This window comes from Lissotriton vulgaris, chromosome 7 (assembly GCF_964263255.1).
Source record: "Lissotriton vulgaris chromosome 7, aLisVul1.2, whole genome shotgun sequence".
NCBI classification, from domain to species: domain Eukaryota; kingdom Metazoa; phylum Chordata; class Amphibia; order Caudata; family Salamandridae; genus Lissotriton; species Lissotriton vulgaris.
The window spans coordinates 686464121-686485600 of record NC_141695.1 but is presented as its reverse complement, the minus strand read 5'-3'; the positions used below and the strand labels follow the sequence as shown (position 1 = coordinate 686485600).

Here is a 21480-nt window from a genome sequence, read left to right as displayed (position 1 = left end):
AAATTACTTTAAGTACAACATATAGAGATCAGAGGAACATTACAAAAACCAAGGAGACACGATTGCAGAACGAGCTAGACTGTATACCAGAATATCTTCAGCATATTATTGTCAATCTACAGCATTCTGCAGAGCTGAATACTGATGTTTACCTGGATAGTCTCATTGATACATTTTTCGGTAATGAGACCGCAAGACGATACACACACACACTGCAAACTTTAGCAATTCAAGCACCAACTCATAATTTATTGCAAGCTTAGGAGATAATGGCCATAAATGACAAGATTCAGTTCATTGGAGAATGGGAAAATGTTTAATAGAACATTGCATCCTGGTCAATGTGACAGGAATCTAAAGAATCATTAAAATGACAATTTTAGAAAAAGAAAAAAAATTGCAAAACTTTCAAAAACATAAGTTAATTGCTACCAAGTTGTCAAAGTCATATTTGCTGGAATAATTTCATGGGTCGTCAGAATTTACAAATGCAGTCATTAGAAAAGGATCACGGTCTGTGGTGAGGCAATTTAAAAAAACAAAGAGCATGCCTAAAGATTAGTATTTAGCAGGCTATGATCAGAATTTTAGAATGCAAATGCTTCCAGGACTGTGCAATTAACAAGTTGAAGTTGCAGCAATTAAAATGGGACTTCAAAAATATGACAATTTCTGCAATACCTCCGGGTAAGAGACAATAGAGGACAATACTTTAGGTGGTGAAGAAGAGGCGGAAAAACTACTGTTGAACATTTCAGAGTGTCAAGACTTCATTGAGGGACACAACATCATGCTACCTAAACATTAGCACTGTAGACCAAATCTATGTCAGCAGTAAATAAAAAAACAACTTTCACAACTCAAGTTTCTACTTGTACTATAATGTCTAGAGGCCTTTAGAGAGTCAACACATCTAAATATACAATATATTCAGAATAAAGCACATATTGAAATAACAGATAAGTGACTGTGTAGAAGGTGAAATGGTGATGTTATAACTAATCTCTCAGCACATTCAGGAAGGGCATTTAAATCCAGGTCAAGCAAATGCATTGTTCAACCAACACCTGCTAAATTTCACTCAAAAACCTGTACGTTTTACTGGTTTTGTTGGCTCTACATTAGTTTGTTCAGATGTGACAAAATGCTGCATAAAACAAGGTAACATCTTCAGCAATATTTTAAGATTAAATACCCCCAAGTAGAGGAGTAAAATACCATGTTATCAAAATAACGGACCCATGGATGCAAAAACTGAATCTTTAAATGTACATAGAAATAAAATACTAAACTGAGTAAGCTAGCCACAATGGTTCCTAAAAGTATACCGGCAAAGATTTTAAAATTAAATAGATTTGCACTGTTCATATTACATCTTCTGGCATGCAAAATTAGGTCCATATGCAGATTATTGTATGCCTACATTGACACAATGAAGTAGACCCAGAGGGAACCCAAAGACCTATGCAGCGATTGAAAGCACTCACGTTGCACAGTTAATCTGTCGTTCAGGCACCTCCCATAATCAATTAAGTGACACAGATGAACATTAATGTAGAGCCAAATCTACAAAAGATTAAAAAAATAAATCCTACTTTAAATTAAAGTGAGAGGCTTTCACCAAACTTGCTGCAAGTTTGGGGACATAGATATCCAACAGCCATAAAGCTGTGAAAGCCTCCAGAATGAATAAAATAAATCCCACTTGCCTCAGACTGAACAGGGCAACACTGAGACTCAGCCTCAGTCTGTCCTAGGGCAGTGCTATAGGAAGAAGAAAAATGTTTATTTTAGATCTCTAGATGCTCTCAACTGAATGATATACATTTCAAAAGAACACATTCCCCACCGATGAAGCAAACAGAACTATTTAATTACACCATCACCATCTAACTAATCAACAGTCACCTATGCGCACAGGACAAAATGCAGCTCAATCGCATTTGGCTACCAAACTGTTCCCATGTGCAACACCAAGAGATCCAAACCCAGCAGAAATCAACCTGTGGATAGTGCCATTTTAGACAATTGCCTTAAAAGAAAACATTTAAATGGCAATTTACAAAATGTTATTTACAGGGCTTTAAAATGTTTATAATGTAAGATTAGCAACATGGTTTGATTTAGTTATCAAATTTCCATTATCCGCAGCAGGATGTCAATAGATCCCACATTCTTTGCACATCTGAACATCTATTCACTTGGTATCACTTTTGCTCTATTTTCCAAGGAACCTGAAAAGAAAGCTGAAATTGTGCACTGTACATAAGAGTATTGCAGATCTGCCCTCTTCCCTGTCCCAACAATTGTTGGTGAAACCTCACCCAAGTAGAGCAACGTTTATTTGCTTTCAGCCTGATTTGGATTACTACTACTTTCCGTAGATTAAACATGAAAAATGCCATAAGAATATAAGCATAAAGCTAAATTTTTAGCATTGTATTTAAACAAGTAGTTTACAAGTCAAAATAATGTTCTGAGGAGTCATGAGCACCAATGAGGGATTCCTTTTACAAAGTGGCTTGAATAGAAAGGATAACAGAAAAGGTCCAATATGGAGTTTACTTTGGTCAGAAAAAATGTTATTTGGGATTTAATATACAGATCTAGATCCACTTGTTCAAATACACACAATCATGCAACTAAAGATAATCGTTGATCAGACAATGCACAGAACAGTTATCAATGCATCATTAAATCTCTATGGTGGCATGCATTTGTACAAACCTTTTAGGTACTGGAGCTACATCTAGTTATAAATAAAAAGGCATCATGTTTTCGCTCATTTTATTACAATGATATTCGGTACAGTACAGAAAAGTCACATGACCGTAGGTCAGTATTTAAACTCTGCAACAGGAGAAATCTAAATACATTAAATATTGGTACACGTTTAGACTTAATGTACAAGTAGTTGCAAACAGCTAAAGCCCTCACCAAGCTCCGTTGGGGACATGAAGTCCAACAGCACCTGGTGTGCTGTGAGGGCATCATTTTACAAATAGCAACATAACATTACAGAACTTGCCTTCAAGATGGTATGTTCATGTAACTCTGCGCCTTCACAATTTAACGAACCATATTTACTATACTTCACGTCTAAAAACCTAGATGAAACATGAAAAAGAAGCCATACAGTATAAATTGCAATACCAGGAAAAGTTCCTGTTCAAAATAAAAATATTTCCCCCCTCCCAGTAAAATATGAATGTCCAATAGTTCCAGGTAACTTGGGAAGATACTGTTTAATGTCACAATGGAGCTTAAATTGACGGTAGCTTGGGTATATTAACATCACAAGATAAAAGGTTTAATCTCCAAACCTATTCAGATAGTGTAGCGGCCTCAGTATCTGCCACCTTGCGACATTACAGGCGGTCTCATGCCCATCGGAGGTCGGGGAGGTCCACCTTGGTACTGGGGCACCATTGGATGTCCTTGTCCATATGGAGGCATACCGCCATGATGATACCCCTGTATGCCCTGGTGAGGGCCACCATACTGACCTACAAAGGTAAAATCAAGTGTTATCAGTTAGTTTATTAAAATGAAAGTCTATACTCTGGTTACTTTTTTTATAAGGGATGGAGAAGCTAGAATAAAGGGAATGTTAAATTAATATTTGCAACACAAAACAGCTAGTGGAGATTTGAACAGGAAAAGAAACGAGTGGTCTCAATTTAATATTTCACCTAGGCTGTGTGATCACTTCAGCCATTGCAGTTTATTTTTCATTGGGCATGTCAGTATGTAGAGCATTTCAAAAGAAAAAGCAACAAATGGCAAACATCTGCAATAACTAAACCATAGTCATCATATTCACACTGGAGGCTTGACTTGCAACTAAACCAACATGAGATGCATCCTATAGTGCCAAATATAATGGGTGATGGGACTGTAAAAGCCCATGATACCACATTAAGTTTCTAGATCATCCATGGACTCCAGAAATATGCTAATATAATTTATTTTTTATTTATTTGATCAATAACTATCATTTACATCAGAATATTCACAGGTAAAAGAGATAAGTCCATTACATCATGAGTAAAATACGTAAAAAACAAATCAAATACCTCCAATAGTATTAAAATGTACCCCAAAATGTCAATTTCACAAATAATTAGAAGGGGGATTCCACTTTACGAACATCTATTATAAAGATACCTAGGATCAAAGCCCCCGTCATCCTCTTCTAGCTTCATGACCGGGTAATTTACATATTCAATTTGCTTTCCCAGAGTCATAATTTATCATTTTTAAACTTCGCCCACCAAGCAGAGCAAGTATCTCGAAATTACGAATACTAACCATCTTGTTGTATCCGTCCAGAGGACCCGTAAAGCATCAGAAAAACGTAAAAAAGAGCATACTGTAGACCGAGATTAACCAGTTTTTCCGGTGGTTTACATAAGGACTGGAAAAAAGAAAATATTCCATGGTCCCAGGAAGAGAACAGGTCAGGCACAGGGATGTTAAGGATGGATTGACCTAGATACTTTTCCTTGAGTTTAAGGGGAGAGCCCCGTAACAGAATCGAATGTAAAGTGCTCTTGCCTGCAGGGGTTCAAGATCATCCATAAATATTCTAAAACCAAACAAACCTTTAGGGTTGTAAAGCTAGAAGTTAAAGTGCCATGTGCATTTACATTAATATATTGATTGTCCACGTACACCCAGAAAGTTTTTGGGGGAGGTGAATAATTTCTCTCAATGGACCCAAGATCCTCCCAACCCCAGTTTAAAGAGCCATTCCTTAACCCTACTGAACCAGGCAAGACGACCCGTTTGTTTCTGTAGGGTTAATAGCTCTTCCTCTGCTTCCTTCACTGGGACCTGTGTGCCTAGAGAATGGCAAAGTTGTTAATGGATCTAAGACCAAGGTAAAGTCTTAACGGCAGAAGAGGGGTAGTCCCTGGCAAATTGAGGATAGCCCTTATAAATGTATTCTCTGCAGAAACTAGCTGCTTCAGGTTCTCCAGCCCCCATAGCTCAGCCCAATACAGTGCCGCTCCTAGACCCTTTGCCCTATGTAGTTCTAAAATTGGCAAGGACGGTCGAAAAGCAGGCTCCCTGGTCTTCCCTGCTATTGCAGGGTCGACATGCTGGAGATTTAAAATACTTTGATTTGGGGTGTCCAGACTAGCCGGTCACTGATTCAGACTCCTAGGTAACCAAATACCTTAACCTGTTTCAAAAGTTAGGGAGCCCAACCTTAGTTTACCCTTATTTGATTTATAGGGGTTAAACGGCATGTATTTTATCTTTAAACAATTGATTTCCAAACACCTATGCTTTTGCAAACTGGTTTAGGATATTCTGAATCCTTTTTGGCATCCGAGCTAAAAGCAGTGCATCCTCTGCAAAAAGCAGCGACGGCACAGGGCTTCCTGATAGTTTTGGGGAATTCCCACCAGTCATACAACTATTAACCGGTTTTTGAACAAGGTGAATAGTGTTGGGGCGAGAACACAGCCCTGCCGTACTCCCTTACAGACAGAAATATAATTTGACAGGCTGCCATCTAGGATCCACCTCACTTTAGCGCAAATGCCTTGGTGCAGGTGAATCAAGATTTTAAATAAGTTTACATTTTACTCTATCATGATCCAACTGTAAGAGCTGGTGTGATGGCTCAATTAAAGGGCCACAGAGTACAGTTTCACTAGTGGTGTCATTTATAATGAGATGATCGTACTTAGTCCCAGGAGATGCGTGCTCAGTCATTTGTGGATTAATGATTACACTAGTTCGTCAATCCGGAGAATCCAGGTCGATCAGGAGTTGGATTCTATTTCTCAGTTCCACAAAGGGAGAACGCCAGTCTAGAACTACATTTCTCTGTATAAGGCTTAATGACTGGGATATTTAGGCTATTGCATTCGAGATGCCTATAAAGGAACCCAAGTGGCAATATGTCAATCCCTCGTCTGCACCTTTGATTTGGTAAATTTTTACCCTGACTAAGCAGCTGCCCTGCGAGCATTGGAGATATACAGTTTATAATAATACAATCACCTGCTATACACTTACATAGGAGGCCAACTCAGCTCACCAGAAAGAAAAGAAGTAGTTTGTCCTGTAACTCCAGTTCTGTAGCAGGGGTATCTGTTATAGTCATAATCTAGTGAAAAGTCCCGCCCATGTGCGTGGACCCCGGAGCAATCAAAAATAATCTCTTAAAGTGTCGAAAAAAATGAACTGCACAGACACTTAAGAGAATTTAAAGACAGATAATGCAGCCTATAACCAGGCTACACTGTCCAGTACTTCAACTTGAAATTCCACCAAAAATACACAAACAGCAAAGTCTGTCCAGATTTCCCTTGCCTTAGCAGCAAAAACCCTCCGGAATGATAGAGAGGAAGACATGGACAGACAAGCCCCATAGGCTGCCATTATGTGGCTCAAAACAGGATACTGTGCCTTTAAGAGAACTTTCCAGAACTTCACAGTATCCCAGAAGGCACTGCAGGTCCCTTTTACTTTCAGTTCTTTTTGAAGGCATAACACGCCAGACCTGTAGCATTCCTTACATGAATCTCTCTCCCCACCGGGGAGGAGGGCGGGCGCTTATGACTAACAGATACCCCTACTACAGAACTGGAGTTACAGGACAGAAACTACTCCTTCTGTAGTAGGGGGATCTCTGTGTATAGTCATAATCTAGTGAATAGAATGGCAAGCCCATCCCCACACCAAAGCGGCGGTGGAGAAACGAGAAGTAACACCACTATTGTGCAAACAGATTTCGCAGCGAAGCCTGCCCAACCTGAGCGTCTGCCCTGGCATCCGTGTCCAGACAGTAATGCTTAGCAAAGGTATGGACCGACTTCCAAGTGGCGGCCTTGCATATTTCTGCAATAGGAACATTACGGAGCAAAGCCGTCGTGGCAGCTTTGCCCCTGGTGGAATGAGCCTTAGGTTTACCCCCTAAGGTCTTATTAGCTTTCTGGTAACACAGTTGTATGCAGGACACAATCCACCTAAAGATGGACTGCTTAGAGGTAAGCAAGACCCGTCCTGACTGATCCATAATTCAATTGGTCTGACCTACGAATATCTTTGGTCTTATCCAGATAAAATTAACACCCTCCTAACATCCAGGGAATGTAAGGACCTTTCCGCTGGAGATTAAGGATTCTGAAAAAACGTAGGCAAAGTTAGTCTGGTTGACATGAAAATCAGAAATAACCTTGGGAAGAAATTTAGGGTGAGTACGCATAACAACCTTAGCAGCATGAAATACAATATAAGGTTCTTGGCAACACAACGCCTGAATTTTACTCACCCTGCGGGCCGATGTAATGGCCACGAAGAACGCCACCTTCCAGGACAGGTGCTGCAACGAAGCCTTATGAATAGGTTCAAAAGGCTCCTTCATCAATCTGGACAGCACCACATTCAATTCCCATGAAAGCAAAGGAAGCCTGACAGGAGGGAACACTTTCTTCAAGCCTTCCAAAAAATCTTTGATCACAGGGATCTGGAAGAAGGAAGTCTGAAGGGCTTTTCCTGTAAGGCAGTCAAGGCAGCGAGATGAACCTTAATGGAATGAACATTAAGGCCAGACCGCACCAAATGTAGAAAGTAAGGAAGAGGACATCTTTCTTGCACGTCGTCGGGTCATAGTTCTTGGACGCACACCAGATACAAAACCTCTTCCACTTGTAAGCATAGGATGTCCGAGTGGAAGGTCGCTTAGACTCCTTCAGTATGTCCATGCAATCTTAGTACAATATTAAATGGCCATATTGCACTCTCTCAGGAGCCATGCCGCCAAACTCAAAGACGAGAGGTTGGGGTGCAACATCTGCCCCCCCGAACTTGGAGAGAAGGTCCGGCCTGCACGGCAGCCGTATGTGCGGAAGGAGAGACCGGTGAAGCAGGTCCGTGAACCACCACTGCCTGAGCCATTCCGGGGCAATCAGGATCATCCGTGCCCTGGACTGGGACAGCTTGATGAGCACCGCTAGAATCAGGGGAATGGGTGGAAAAGCGTACAGAAAGCTGTTCGACCAGTTGATCCATAGCGCATTCCCCAGCGTCCCTTGCTGGTAGTACCTGGAAGCGAAGGCTCAGCATTTGCTGTTTTCGGCGGTGGCGAACAGATCTACGTCTGGAGTCCCCCACCTTTCGAAGACTTCTCCTAGTACTTCGTCGTTTAGGACCCATTCGTGGTTTTCCTGAATCAGTCTGCTCAGTGCGTCCGCCTGAACATTCTGCACACCTGGTAGATGGGTAGCAGTTATCGTCAGTCCTCTGGCCAGAAGCCATCGCCTTCTGCGACAGAGTGCGTGATCGAGCCCCCTACTTCTTGAGGTAATACATTGTGTCGTATTGTCAGTTTGCACAAACAGAGAGTTGGTCTGAAAGGACGGATGAAAGGCCTTCAGTGCCAAGTGAACAGCTCTGAGTTCCAGGAAGTTGATATGATACGTGGACTCCATCGGTGACCACGTTCCTTGAATCTGTAAGTCTCCGGAATGCGCTCCCCAGCCCTGGAGAGAAGCATCCGTCACGATAGACTGAGTGGGAATGTCCTTGTGTAAGGGAACCCCTCTGAGGAGATTCTCCGCTGAACACCACCACTTCAGAGACTGAAGAGCATGCAGAGACAGTCGTATCTTGTCGTACCAAGACCCTTTCCTCTGATCCCACTGTCCTCCAAGCACTCTTGCAACGGTCTCATGTGCAGTCGTGCGTGTGGCGTCAGGAAAATCCAAGAGGCCATCGATCCCAGTAGAGAAGACACCGTCCTCACTGTTGTAGATGGAGTGGTCATAAGAGCCTGAGCCTTCCGAAGGAGTGATAATCTTCGCTCCTCCGAAGGAGACACGCTTGCTGACAGCATATTGATGGTGGCTCCCAAGTACTGAATGCACTGGACAGCAGTCAGGACACACTTTGACATGTTGATGTGCAACCCCAGCTTGTTCAAGAGAACGCACGTCTTCTGGAAGTGTGCTTGAGCTTCCGAGAAGGAGGAGGCCTTGATCAACCAATCGTCCAGGTACGGGTAGACAAACACCTTGTTCTTCCTTAGGTGTGCTGCTACCACTGCCATGCACTTCGAGAATGTTCTGGGCGCAGACTTCAGCCCGAATGGCAGTACTGTAATGATTGGTGCAGACTTGTAATCGCAGGAACTTCCTGGGTGTGTGCAATGGGCACATGGAAATACTCATCCTGTAGGTCTATTGCACTTAGCCAGTCTCCCTGTTGCAGCGGAGGATAAATCTGATGCAACGACAGCATGCAAAATTTTTCTCTGCGAATCCACTTGTTTGCCTGTCGCAAGTCCAGAATGGGCCTGAACTCGTTCTTGTCCTTCTTGCGAACCAGGAAGAACCGGGAGTACAGACCTCTTCCTCTTTGAGCCAGAGGTACGTCTTCTATCGCCCTTTTCCTTAACAGGATATCGGCCTCCGCCTGGAGCTCGCGCAGTTGATACTGCGACCAGAGGAATCGATGGAGGCGGGCTGGTGAACCGAAGACCGTATCCATTGCAAACAATATTCAGCACCCACTTGTCCGGAGTCATTTTTCTCCACTCTGCCAGAAAAAATTGAACGCTTCCCCCCCACCGGTGCGGGTAACGGATGAAGGGGAAGTAACAGCTCAGGGCCGCGACCCAGCCGGGCCCTTGTTCGCTGTAGAGGACTGCTGTCCCCCTCTACCCTTCTGACGCTTTTGTAAGTGTCTCCGGAACTGCTGCTGTTGTTGCTGCTGGTCCGAAGACTACCCTCGTCCTCTTCCCTGTGCACCGAACTGTCTCTGGAACGGGTGGTAGGACTTCTTTTCTTTGGGCTTCTCCAAGCCCACAGCCGTCAGGGTCTCCCCCTCCGCCTTCATGCAGGCCATCTCATCATCGGCATGCTTTCCGAACAGGGTTTACCAAGAAAAGGCCAGATTGGCCAACCGCTGCTGGGCCTCCGGCTTGAGTGATGTGAGCCTGAGCCAAGCATGGCGCTGCTGGTTGATCCCATGACAGTACACATGGGCAGCCAAAAGAGATGTCCGCAGCCGCGCTGATGACCTGATTTGACACCAGCATCCCCCTCTTTGAGGATCTCTTGGAAGTCCTCCCTCTGGCCTCGTGGAAGAAGGTCTGTGAACTGTTGCAGGGCGTCCCACAGGGCACAGTCGTACCACCCCAGCAACGCCACATCACTGGAGGCCTTCATGGCTGTGGATGCAGTCCCACAAGCCTTCCTTCCAGCAGAGTCTATCCATTGGCTTTCCTTATCGGGCGGCACAGTTGAGGACGGGGAGGTAGAGTGTAACTTTCTGGCCGCCGTCACTATAACAGAGTCGGGTACCGGATCTATCCTTAGAAAGGCTGGGTCCGAATGCGGGGCCCTGTACTTCAGAAGTCGGGAGGGAGCGGCCTTCACCACCGCTGGCGTGAGGAACAGCTCATCCGCAGGTTCTACCAAACCTGGCACTAGTGGTAGAAGAGGGCGAGACATGCTTCTTGTGAAGCGTTTCAAAGATCACGGACGTCGTGGGTGTTGGAGCAGTCACCGTGATTCCCAATTTTGTAGCCCCCGCTCAGGAGAACCTCCTGGAACTTGCTGATGTCGTCCACCGGAGATACCCTTGTCCCTGGGGAGTCCGACAAGGTCGGTGAATAGGATCTTGTCCTGGAGGAGTCTGTGCGGGACCTGGATCCCCGCCTCCTATGGCGACGTCTTGATCTAGTGGAGGATCTAAGTCGACTCCTCGATCTTCCTCTCCGTCCGGATCGCAACTTTCTAGGCCTCAGACGATCCGCCGGTTCCACCGGAGCGGGCGTCTTTGGTTTGGCCGGGGCCTTCGGCTTAGGAGTCCCCTTGGGAGGGGTTGGAAGTCTGGGCAGTGAGACAGACCTCGGAGGGACCGGAGGTGGCTTTTCTGGCAACTGAGGTCGAGGTCCGGAAGTGGTGGTAAAGGAGGAGGAGTAGGGGCCCTCGGAGGGAGACCCCTCGGCAATGGAGGCGGAGGTGTAACCGGCCTCTGTGACGGGGTATACACCTCGGAGTACACAGAGCCCTGTGATCCGCCTTCCTTTCCAGCCTGGGACGTTGGCGAACCTCACATGGCTTCAGGTCTCCTTCCATGTCTCTTCGGTGTCGAAGAACGGCGACCGGACGGTGAGCATCGGTCCCTAGACGTCGAGCGTCTTTTACTCTGCGTCGACCGTCTCCCCCTCAACGGCGACCTCGTCCGCCTCGACAACGACCTCTTGCACCTAGACTGCGACCTCCTGCGCCTAGACGACGATCTACTCCTCAGCGAAAAGGATCCCCTCGACGACGATCTTCTCCATTTCGCCGACAGCGGTCTGTTCAATTCCTTCGACGTCTTGCGTAGACGTCGCTTCGCCCCAGACGACTTGGAACAGACTGTAGTCATCCCTCTCGACGCCGTAGTCGGAGCAATTGGCCCAGACGGAATATGGGGACGCTTGCTGGTCTTACTGCCCCTGGGGAGCCCCCCCAGAGGCCTCAGCACAGGAAGTCCCTCCAGACCCACCTTGCGCCTTCAGACTGCTTTACTCAAGGCCCTTAAGCCTGATCTTCTTTCGGTCCTTCAGGGTCCTGCCAGAGAAGCCCGGACAAATCACACACTCCTCTGGGACATGGGAAGAGGGAAGGCAGAGGATACACACCTCATGGGGATCTGATTTGGCCTTCCTTCCTGGAGCACTCCGGACATTTGTCAAATAATGCAGGCATATTTGACATCAAAAGGGTGCAAACAAACAAGAAGAAAAGCAATAAAGTACTTTAGAAAGCACTCAATCCGAAACAAAAGTGAAAAATCACCAATAAACCCTTGAAAAGGGAGAGCTCAATGCTTCAGGGTCCCGCTTGCAGGAGCCGGAAAAAAACTGAAAGTAAAAGGGACCTGCAGTGCATTCTGGGATACTGTGAAGTTCTGGAAAGTTCTCTTAAAGGCACAGTATCCTGTTCTGAGCCACATCATGGCAGCCTATGGGGCTTGTCTGTCCAGGTCTTCCTCTCTATCATTCCAGAGGGGTTTTGCTGCTGAGGCAAGGGAAATCTGGACAGGCTTTGCTGTTGGTGGATTTTTGGTGGAATTCTAGTTGAAGTACTGGACAGTGTAGCCTGGTTGTATAGGCTGCATTATCGGTCTTTAATTCTCTCTTAAGTGTCTGTGCAGTTCTGCATTTTTCGACACTAAGATTTTTGATTGCTTCAGGGTCCACGCACATGGGCGGGACTACTCACTAGATTATGACTATACACAGAGATCCCCTACTACAGAAGGACCTCAAGACCTGGCTCTTCCACTGATCCGGAACTGCACCCACCCCCAGCACCTTGAGACCCTCACGAGCAAGTAGTACGCTATATAACTCCTTGATTGATTTTTGCCATCATTTCAATGTGGGAAGAGAAAGTTAAACATTTCGAACTTACGTATGCGAGTGAACACTTTTCAGGCTACTGCCTAAATTTCAACACAGGTTTTATGATTGAAATGTCCACAGCCCAAAACCAAGAGATTAGGCCTAGTCCAGCCTCCTCCAGTCCTGCCCTTGTCCAGGGCTTTGCCCGGACAAGCCCGCACAAGTCCCGCGCTGTGGGAGCCCTAAGCGTTTTTAAAGCGCCTCCTGGCGCGGCGTCCATGCCGCAAGGCACGCTTGGAGGTGTAGTCTGCCTCCCAGCCGTTATGGCGAGCGCTGTAGCAGGGGCAGCGAGCACACAGGCTCCTCTGTGATGGTGACCAAGGCTGGAACGGATATAGTTTATTTCTTTAGTTTTTCCACTGTAGTGGTTGGTCACAAAGTGCTAGGAACGTTCAGTTACAGAAGGTTAGTCCTAACAGACAGGCAGAATACATGCTGACTGCTACACCAGTTTCCTGACCAAGTGACTAGATGGGAGAGTGTCCATCGTATGTGAATCTATAGAGCCTCACTTGTGAATTGGAGTTTCCAGAAGAAACTGCACCAATCACTCTCCTTGTCTAGAGAGAAGTTTCACCAACATACTTGCATTTTAGATCTAACAATTTACTGGCTTAATAGGACTTCAATGAGATCCATGCCTGATCTGCAATATAGACTAAAAATAACTAAAACCCTTTGGCACTTTCACTAGCCTGCAAATCAAATTGTGAACCTTCAATGGAATCTGGAAGTAAATTCAGGCGTGAGGTGGTGCTTTCAGGCTCTCGTCTGCAACCACTTAAGATTAAGGATAGGGACCGTTGTAACAGGTGCTTACTACCACGCCTGGGTGGCCCATCAACTGCTGCCTCATCATTAATTGAACTTACAACTTGGCAAACTAATTTCTTACTAGCAGGCTAGGTGGATCCTTTAACCAAGGCATTTTTAGCTGTGGGGGCTACTCAATAGATGGTATGTATGGCAGTGCCTTCCTAACACTGCCATGGGCCACCCTGAAAAGACTACTGGCTTGCAGCCATGGGAGCGGACAGGTGCGGAAACTAGGCCAGGTTGAAATTTTGGGAGCCATGGGCTTGTGCAAAGCCTTAACGGCCTCAGACACAATTTACATGTTATTGCTGTGGTTTAGTGTTCTAACTATTCCCCCTAATTTTAGATCTGGCCTGCCTCCTTTCATGATCTGGTGTATGTGGTTAAAGTAAGACCACTTACTCCTATGTGCTAGATGGAGCATGCTGCCCGTCATTGCTTGTGACCTGCTGTGGACCATGAAGTGCTAAGCAGCATGCCCAGTCCCGCTCACACACGCAGTTGTGGTTTGTTGGTGCCAAATTAGAATGCTGTTGTGACTCCTGTCTCTTGCAGAGGATGTCTTATATTTGTATCAGGTGCTCCATCTTCAACACAATGCAACTGCGGAATGCACGAGAAAAATAAACATTTGCAGATAGCTTTGCACAATCTTTAAAGGCAGATAACTTCTAAACTGACTGTGGCAGCAACACTTGCCACCAATCTAGCAACCATTGATCCACTAATTTACTTACAATTTATAGTATTGGACGACAGATCCAGCTGATGCAGTGGAAGCATTAAACTAGAATCTCAATTTTTGTAATGGTAATGAAAAAGATGTCAGATGAGGCAAGTAGGGGTAGAAAGAAGTTTGAGAGGAGTCAGAAGGTTGGGCTAGAAGATATATTGAGCGAAGTATAGGCTGAGAAATAGGATAGTTCATTGGAAATGCTAAAATAGAAAAAAGTGATAAATATATAGATCCATAAGTACATTAAAAGTATATAATAGCATAAGTGATTTACTGATACTGGGACCATGAAGGGTTGCCTGGTTCAGGGCTCTAGAGAGTCAGGAACCCAGCCACCTTGTTGGGTATTTTGCCTGACGTATCTACACCCCAGGATGCTGCACACCTTCTCAAGTTCATAAGCACCCCTCCACAATATTTTCAGATCAGATGCCAAGTTGTGTGCCTGCACTGCAAAAGGTAGACTAAAATAGGTGAACTTACCATCTTTTCTGGTCAGAACCTGTAAAGAGGCACCAGAATATAGTTAAGGCAAACTTAATTACTAATAGTTTAGAATTGAGTTACTGGCTGTTGCTCACCAAGGAATGAACTCATGAGTAACAAGACAGAAGACTTAACAAAACAAGGTGTGATTTGGAGCGAGTGGGCGAGACAGCCTCCCCACTGCTACAAAACTATTCACTAATATTCCCTATTGGTGAATGTAAATGCCAAGCTTACAGGTGGGGGGGGGGATGTAAACAGGATCTCAAGCGATGCCAAGATGGCAAAATTATGTCAGATGCGGACATGGTGCCCTGAGGGTAATCAAATTCACATGGTTCCGACTAGTAACCCAGACTCCGCCGTTAACAAGGTGACAGCATGACAGTATGAATACTAACAAAGCCCACATCAGCACTGGCCAAGCGGACAATTCCTTGGATGGAACAGTTATCCAAACATTCTGATGGACTGCTAATGCTATTGGGTGTAAAGGTATTGATTAGCATCTAATGTAAGGCCTGCAGGGGCAAGCACTGACTCCCATAGCAAACAAGGACACAGTTAGCAGAACATGAACTTGTCGATGTGCCCTAGTTTTTGGCACTCTAAGAGACCAGCCATTGACAGAGGCAGGCAAGTTGTAAAGCAGAACTAAAGCTTCTCATTTTAGAAATTGTGAGTGCAGAGTGGAGATTTTTTTTTAACTACATCTCTAGATGTAAAGATACTTGCCCCGTTGGAGACATGTGCTCCCTTTCAAAGCACATTGGAGAGCTCCAGAAACTTCCTTGTATGCATGTAAAGCAGAGGTCTTCAAACATTAGACATTAGTAGGTTGAGCCCCCTAGCTGATTTGTTTTAGATGTCGGCCCCCCTCACCACCGGACACATTTCTGGAATCTGGTACACTCCATTTCCTCCTCAGTGAATTCCCTCAGTACCACTGACCAACAATGCACCTCATCTTTCAATAGCACCTTTCTGACAAACATTGCATTTTTTCAATACCGCTACTCCTAGTTTACTCACACTCAGTTGTTTGTAGCAGGCGCATTAACCCTCTGCGCTGTGTGGGTAGCAGGAGCGCCCATGTGAGTGCACGGTGAGGGATGCAACAGTGTTACAGTACTTGCAAACTCAGCACCCCCAGGAAGCCAGCACGGAAGTGCGGTGGCACTGGTTGCACCACCCAAGAGCCAGCTCTGGCTGCAGCAGCCCAGGATAAGGCACAATGGGGTGGGGGGATAAAGCCCTTTTAGCCCTATGGGCGACAGCACAGGTTGAAGTGGCACTGAGACCGAAGCACAGACAACATCACACATGTAAGACATTACCTTCGAATGTGCAATGCTATGTGGAAATGGCATGAAAACCAATGTTTAGGTCACATTTTACAACAAGAGTCCATGGGTGTTGCTGCCCCTCTGTCCTATACTGTAGGAAGATGTGCAGTAACTGAAAGCAAGACCTAAACCAACTGTGTCACTGTTACTCTCCTCCCCTTTTCTCCTAGTATTTCTCAGGTGCAGGCCTTCGATGCAGGTAATTATACCTGCATTGCCTTCAGCCAGTTGGGTGTAGCAGAGAGGACATTCATCCTTCTGGTCCAGAGTAGGTGCCCGTTGCACTTTATTGGATGACGGGTAGAATAAATAGAAAAGGTTATAGAAACCTGAGCCAGAAGCAGTGGAAAGGAAAGGGATCTCTGTGATTGTCTAATTATTCCTGTAGAGAAGGCAATTGATTTAACCTTCTGATACATTTTGAAACTCCTGGATTTCGGGTGGCACAGGTGTAGCACAGTGGACGCTTCCGCAGATTTTATCTCCCTATTTACGTATTGTATTCAGTGATGGTCTTTTTTTGCCAAATCTGTTTTTGTTTTTTTAAGGTTACATTTGACAGCACAACCACCGAATGTAGTAGCTCACAGTCATGCACAGGTTGTTCGTCAAGGCGTTAGCGCATGGCCATGGCGTTTCACAAGCATGTGCACTTTATTGTAAATTAAACAAAAGGTGCTCGCCCAGGAGCTAACTATGTTGCCAGTCCTGATGCAGTCACTGAGGCTACCAGTGAGGACCAATGAGTCAGCCTCTCAATAGTCTGTGTGGTCTGGTATTGACCCCACATCTTGGGCATGCAAACAGATGGTATATGTATATTAAACAAGAAACAACAACGGCAGCAGGAACCATATGCACATTTTAACACCCTGTATCCCCAACCTCCACCCCTTTCCCTGGGTCGTGCAGGCACCCCCCGTCTATGGCCATGCTGCTGCAATTGCCTCCATGCCCTGGTAGAGCAGGGGCAGTGTGTCACCAGATTATCCAGTCAGCAGAACAGACTGTGGCATGCATCCACCCGTGTGGTCGCCTCCGGCACCCTCCATGTGGCTCGCGTGCCCCTCACTGCCCGACCGCTGTAGCGCACAGAGCATCCGCTCCCAATGGGCTGCTATAGGTTCCTTCCGCAGCACCGATTCCTCCCTGCGAATGGCAGGCCACTCTGCCTTAGCCCATGCCTGGAGTGACAAACTCCATGTCTGCGTACACGGTGGGTCATGTGCCTTCCACCTCCTTGTAAGGAGGAGTTTCGCTACCACTAGCTATAGATCCAAGAAACGGAATGTCACCTTATCTTTGGGGGACCTCATGAAATGATGTAAGATGTACTCGGGCCAGTCAAAAGTTATGGTTCGACCTGTGCAGTCCTGCAGCAGCTCACTATTTGTGCGCCAGTAAGTGCCCAACCCCGGACAGCTGCACAGCATGTGCAGGAACCCTGCCCCCAGTTCACCACACCTAGGACAGAGTGTGGTCATTACGATGCAAGTACTTGTTAATCTTCTCAGGTGTGAGGTAAGCTCTGAACAATGAAGAGCTGGGTTTGGCAGAATCGCATGTTTCTGGGGATGCGCACAAGACTTAAGTACCCTTTCCTACTCCTTGTCCCCTAGTGGCCGCCCCAGATCTAGTTTTCATGTACACCTAAGTGGGCCCAAACTACTAGCTGCGTGCTCCTGTACATGTACAAGTATTTATATACTTGTATTAAATATTTATATACTCCCTCAGTGATGCGCGAACCAGGTGTCTGCCGCGAACCAGGTGTCTGCCTCTCCCCATTACATGCAGGTACTGCATAGTTAAGTGCTGGCTAGGCTCCGTGGTCACATCTCCACACCTGGCTGTCAGTTTCGCCATCAGTGAGCGGTGCACAAAAAAAAAACCTGGTGGAAGCCGCTCCTCTGTTACTAAGGTCTCATACGTCGAGAGCTCCCCATCCCGTTCTAGGTCCGAGTATATGAATGTCAGCCTCCCACCATTTCGTGAGCACCCCTCCACCACCAGGTGAGCCCTCCAGGAGGTATGGTCGGCGCATGAGGGACAGTGTGGCGGGTGAGATATAGAGCCCTTCGATAGCACTTGTAGGCCACTGCTAGGAGTGGTTGGGCGCACAATCGCAGCAATGGGGTGGGAGAGTCTGGTTATCTGCTCTAGTGAGTATGGCGGCAGTGTTGTGGCTGTACCTCTATCCGCCAACCAACGAGAAACCCATTTATTTATTTATTTATTTTTAAAGTTTTATATAGCGCGGACAAGATCTTTGCAGATATCAGAGCGCTTTACACAGAAGGGGTAAATGAGGGAACATAGTCAAACAGGTAGTTCAAAGGAGTAAACAGTACAGACAAGTACATCAATAATACAATTAATACAGATAAGCAAACGGGGTCAAATAAAAGATATATATAGCTATATGGAAATATGAGGTGGTAATCGGTGCGATACACAAATAGAAGCACACAGTAAGTTACATGGAGGTGACACTAGTGAGCGGTCAACATCATCAAATATAGGAAGTAGCAAATGGTGCATTCCAGGGATAGAAGTGAAATGGGTGCAGCCTACAATAAAGAAAAAAAGGTATATATGTAATTATATAAGATAAAATATGAGGTAGTAATCGGTGCAATACAACAATAGAAAGTGAAATGAAGAGGAAAAGATAAGTATGTAAATATATAAAATATGAGGTAGTGATCGGTGCAATACATCAATAGAAGGTGAAATGGGTGCAACTTATAACAATTGTACAGTATACAAGTAGAGGTATAATGCTAATGATAAGCTGGAACCTAGTACAGGTGCAAACAAAGAGCTAAATGAGCTAAATGAGTCAAAATGTGACTCAAGAGCAGCCAGAAATAGATGAGCTAATGATCGGTGCATTAAAATCAAGTAGAGGTATAATACTGCAATAAAAGGCAGACATTCGCTAGTTGAAAAATAGTCTAAAGAGGCCAGTTCTTAGAGTGTGGTCAAATCGTGAAAAAGACTAGCTCATGATGGCCGACAAAGAGAGAGAGACCAGTCTAAAATGGCAGCCAAATTGTAGTGATTGTTGAGTTCAGTTTCCCTTTCTACTCTGGGTAGGTCGAGTTAGTCCATCTTCCGTGTTGCTTAAAGGGGAGGATAGAGTTCAGCTTCTATGCTGTTAGATGGTGAGGAGAGAGAGGCTTATCTCAGACTTGCTGATCCCTGCCCTCGTTGGTATGTAGCCTCATGGTCATCTTGTGGGCAGGGAGGCGATTTATGGCTCCAGTTTATGGCCCCAGCCATATTAGCCAATGGAGAGTGTAACCATCGCAAAGCCCGCGGAAAATACAAAGCACACAGATATCAGTTTGAAATTCCGGGCATAGGGTAAAAGCCGGCATGTTTGTTTAAAGAAGCATTTTTCCGTACATAATTCCGGGCAGCAAGAGAGAAACCGACATGAGTAATTTAAGGTGAAAGATTTGCGTGCAGTTACCTTCCGAGTCGTCCCTGCCGCTGCTCAAGTAGTTTTGCGTGCAGTATGCAGAGTGAAAAATCGGCATGATTATTTAGAGTGGTAGCTATTGTGCAGTTACCTTCCGAGTCTTTACTGACGCTGCTGCCCAGATCAGGCACCTCCAAAGTTGCGTAATGTTTGCCCAGCACACACAAACAGACAGGGTACACCGGAGCTTCTCCCAATGCCAGTTGCTCCGTTCTCGCCGATCCACTGGGCGGGGGAGAAGGGGGGGGGGGGGGGGAGAGCCTCCCGCCTGAACTCTGCCCAGAACACACAGAACAGGGCGAACCGGGCCGCTCCAGCTGCCCAATTAACCAGATCTTGTTGATCCACTGGGAGGGGGGAAGGTGAGGAGGGAGGGGGGGGGGGGGGGGGGGGGGGGAGCCTCCCGCCGGAGCGCTGCTGCAGACAGGGCACACCGGAGCCGCTTAGATGCCAGTTAACCCGCGCTCGTTGATCCATTGGGAGAGGAGAGGGGGGAAGCCTCACGTCGGAACGCTGCTGCAGACAGGGCACCCCGGAGCCGTTAAATTGCCCCTTGCTCCCTTCTCGTTGCTCCACAGTCTCCACAGCAACCCATCGGAAAACGCTGCCCAACGCACACAAACACAGCCGTTCTGGGTGCCGAGTGCACCGATCTCGTTGATCCATCCGCTCCGGGTCTGTTAGCACCCACTCCCGTCCGCTTGTTACCCGCCCCGGCGGCTTCAGTGACACTAATCACTTGCCGGCGGTGATTGCAGGCAAGCAGGGCACCTCCACACTCAAGGGGGCACTGGGATGCAGTTGTCTGTCCGGAGTCTCCTAGGCGTCATCATCGTTCCGGTCTCAGTACCGGTGCAAGCGTGGATATCTTCAGGCGGGTCGGGTACAGGCGAAGGTGATCTTCAGTCGGGTCGGGTACAGGCCGAGCACTTCAGGCGAGTCAGATACTCAACTCGGCTCAATTCCAGCCGTCCTGCGTTTCGTCGAGGCTGTAGGGGTCCCAGTCGTCACTGCTGCAGGTCCGTGTTTTACGGCGATATTCCAGTTACTCTTAAACCAGTTACTTTAGCTCAATCCAGTTACTTGTTACGGTCCGGTTGCTCGTTTCTCGCCGGCGGTGGTGCGTGCCATCAGGGATAATTCCATGAAAGGGATCCCCAGCACTAGGAGCTCCGGACCGGAGCTCCTATCAGGCGGCAATCATTGCAGCTGAGCGGCCAGGTAGTAGTGCTCAAAACAAGGAGCAGCCAGGCCTCCCTGATCGGTCGGCAGATATAGCTTCGCCAGCGCCAGCCTGTATCTAGAGGTTCCCCAGATAAAGTCCTGTAACAGCTTGTTGAGCATGTTACAAAAGGGCGCCGGAATAAATACTGGCAAATTGACAAAGTAGTACAGGAGGCGGGGAAGCATTACCATTTTGGCAAGCGCCACTCTACCCATGGTAGTCCGTGGGTGTGTGTTCCAGAAGAGTACCTGCGACCTAAGCCCGTGACCGCTCTCCCCAGATTCCCATCAAACAGATCATTTGGGTGGCGGTAGATCTATACCCTAGGTATCGGAAGGTGTCTTCTTTCCACTGGACTTGTGTGCCCCCGAGACAGTATCCTGGGTCAGCATTCCCTGCACTGAAAGTGTTAAGGCAGGATTTACCCGCATTCACTCGGAGCCCTAAGATATCGGCAAAGGCATGTAGCAGCTGGGTCAGTTGCTCGGGTATGTGCTCTATGTCCCTCACAAACACCAGCAGGTCGTCAGCGTAGAGGGACACCTGATGGACCGCGTCTACCATTGGTATCCCATCACAGTGTCGGGTGCCCCGGTCCACCGCCACTGTTTCAGAGATGTAGGGGCCTAGCCGCACCCAGACTGTGGGACTTTTGTATAGCAGGTCGACCAAAACGGAGGAACCCCATGGCAAGCCCATAGCGCAATAGCACCACCGACAGACAGCCCCATTCTAGGCAATCAAACGCGTTCTCCAAGTCCAGGATAAGGCATCCCACCCTGGGCCACTCCCGTGTGGCCTCAGCTGCCACCCTGAAATAACTCCAGAGGTTCAATGACGTGAACCTCGCAGGGGCAAACCCATTCTGGTCAGCATGGACTAAGTGGGGGACCACCGGCGCCAACCGTTCCGCCAGTACCTTTGCGAAGAGCTTAAAGTCCACGTTAAGCATTGCCAGGGGTCTAT

The 21480-nt window shown here is 46.7% G+C and overlaps 1 protein-coding gene across 2 annotated transcripts in view; it reads right to left on the bottom strand.

Annotated features, from left to right (window-relative positions):
• Positions 1-297: 297 nt before the first annotated feature.
• The window catches only part of ZNF207 (zinc finger protein 207), a 65915-nt gene continuing 44732 nt past the window's right edge, over positions 298-21480 (bottom strand). For both annotated transcript variants that reach the window (XM_086930904.1, XM_086930903.1), the window contains one exon: positions 298-3506. In XM_086930904.1, the coding sequence (XP_086787030.1) occupies positions 3346-3506 (161 nt within the window). In that variant the 3' untranslated portion in view covers positions 298-3345. The remainder of the gene's footprint in view (positions 3507-21480) is intronic.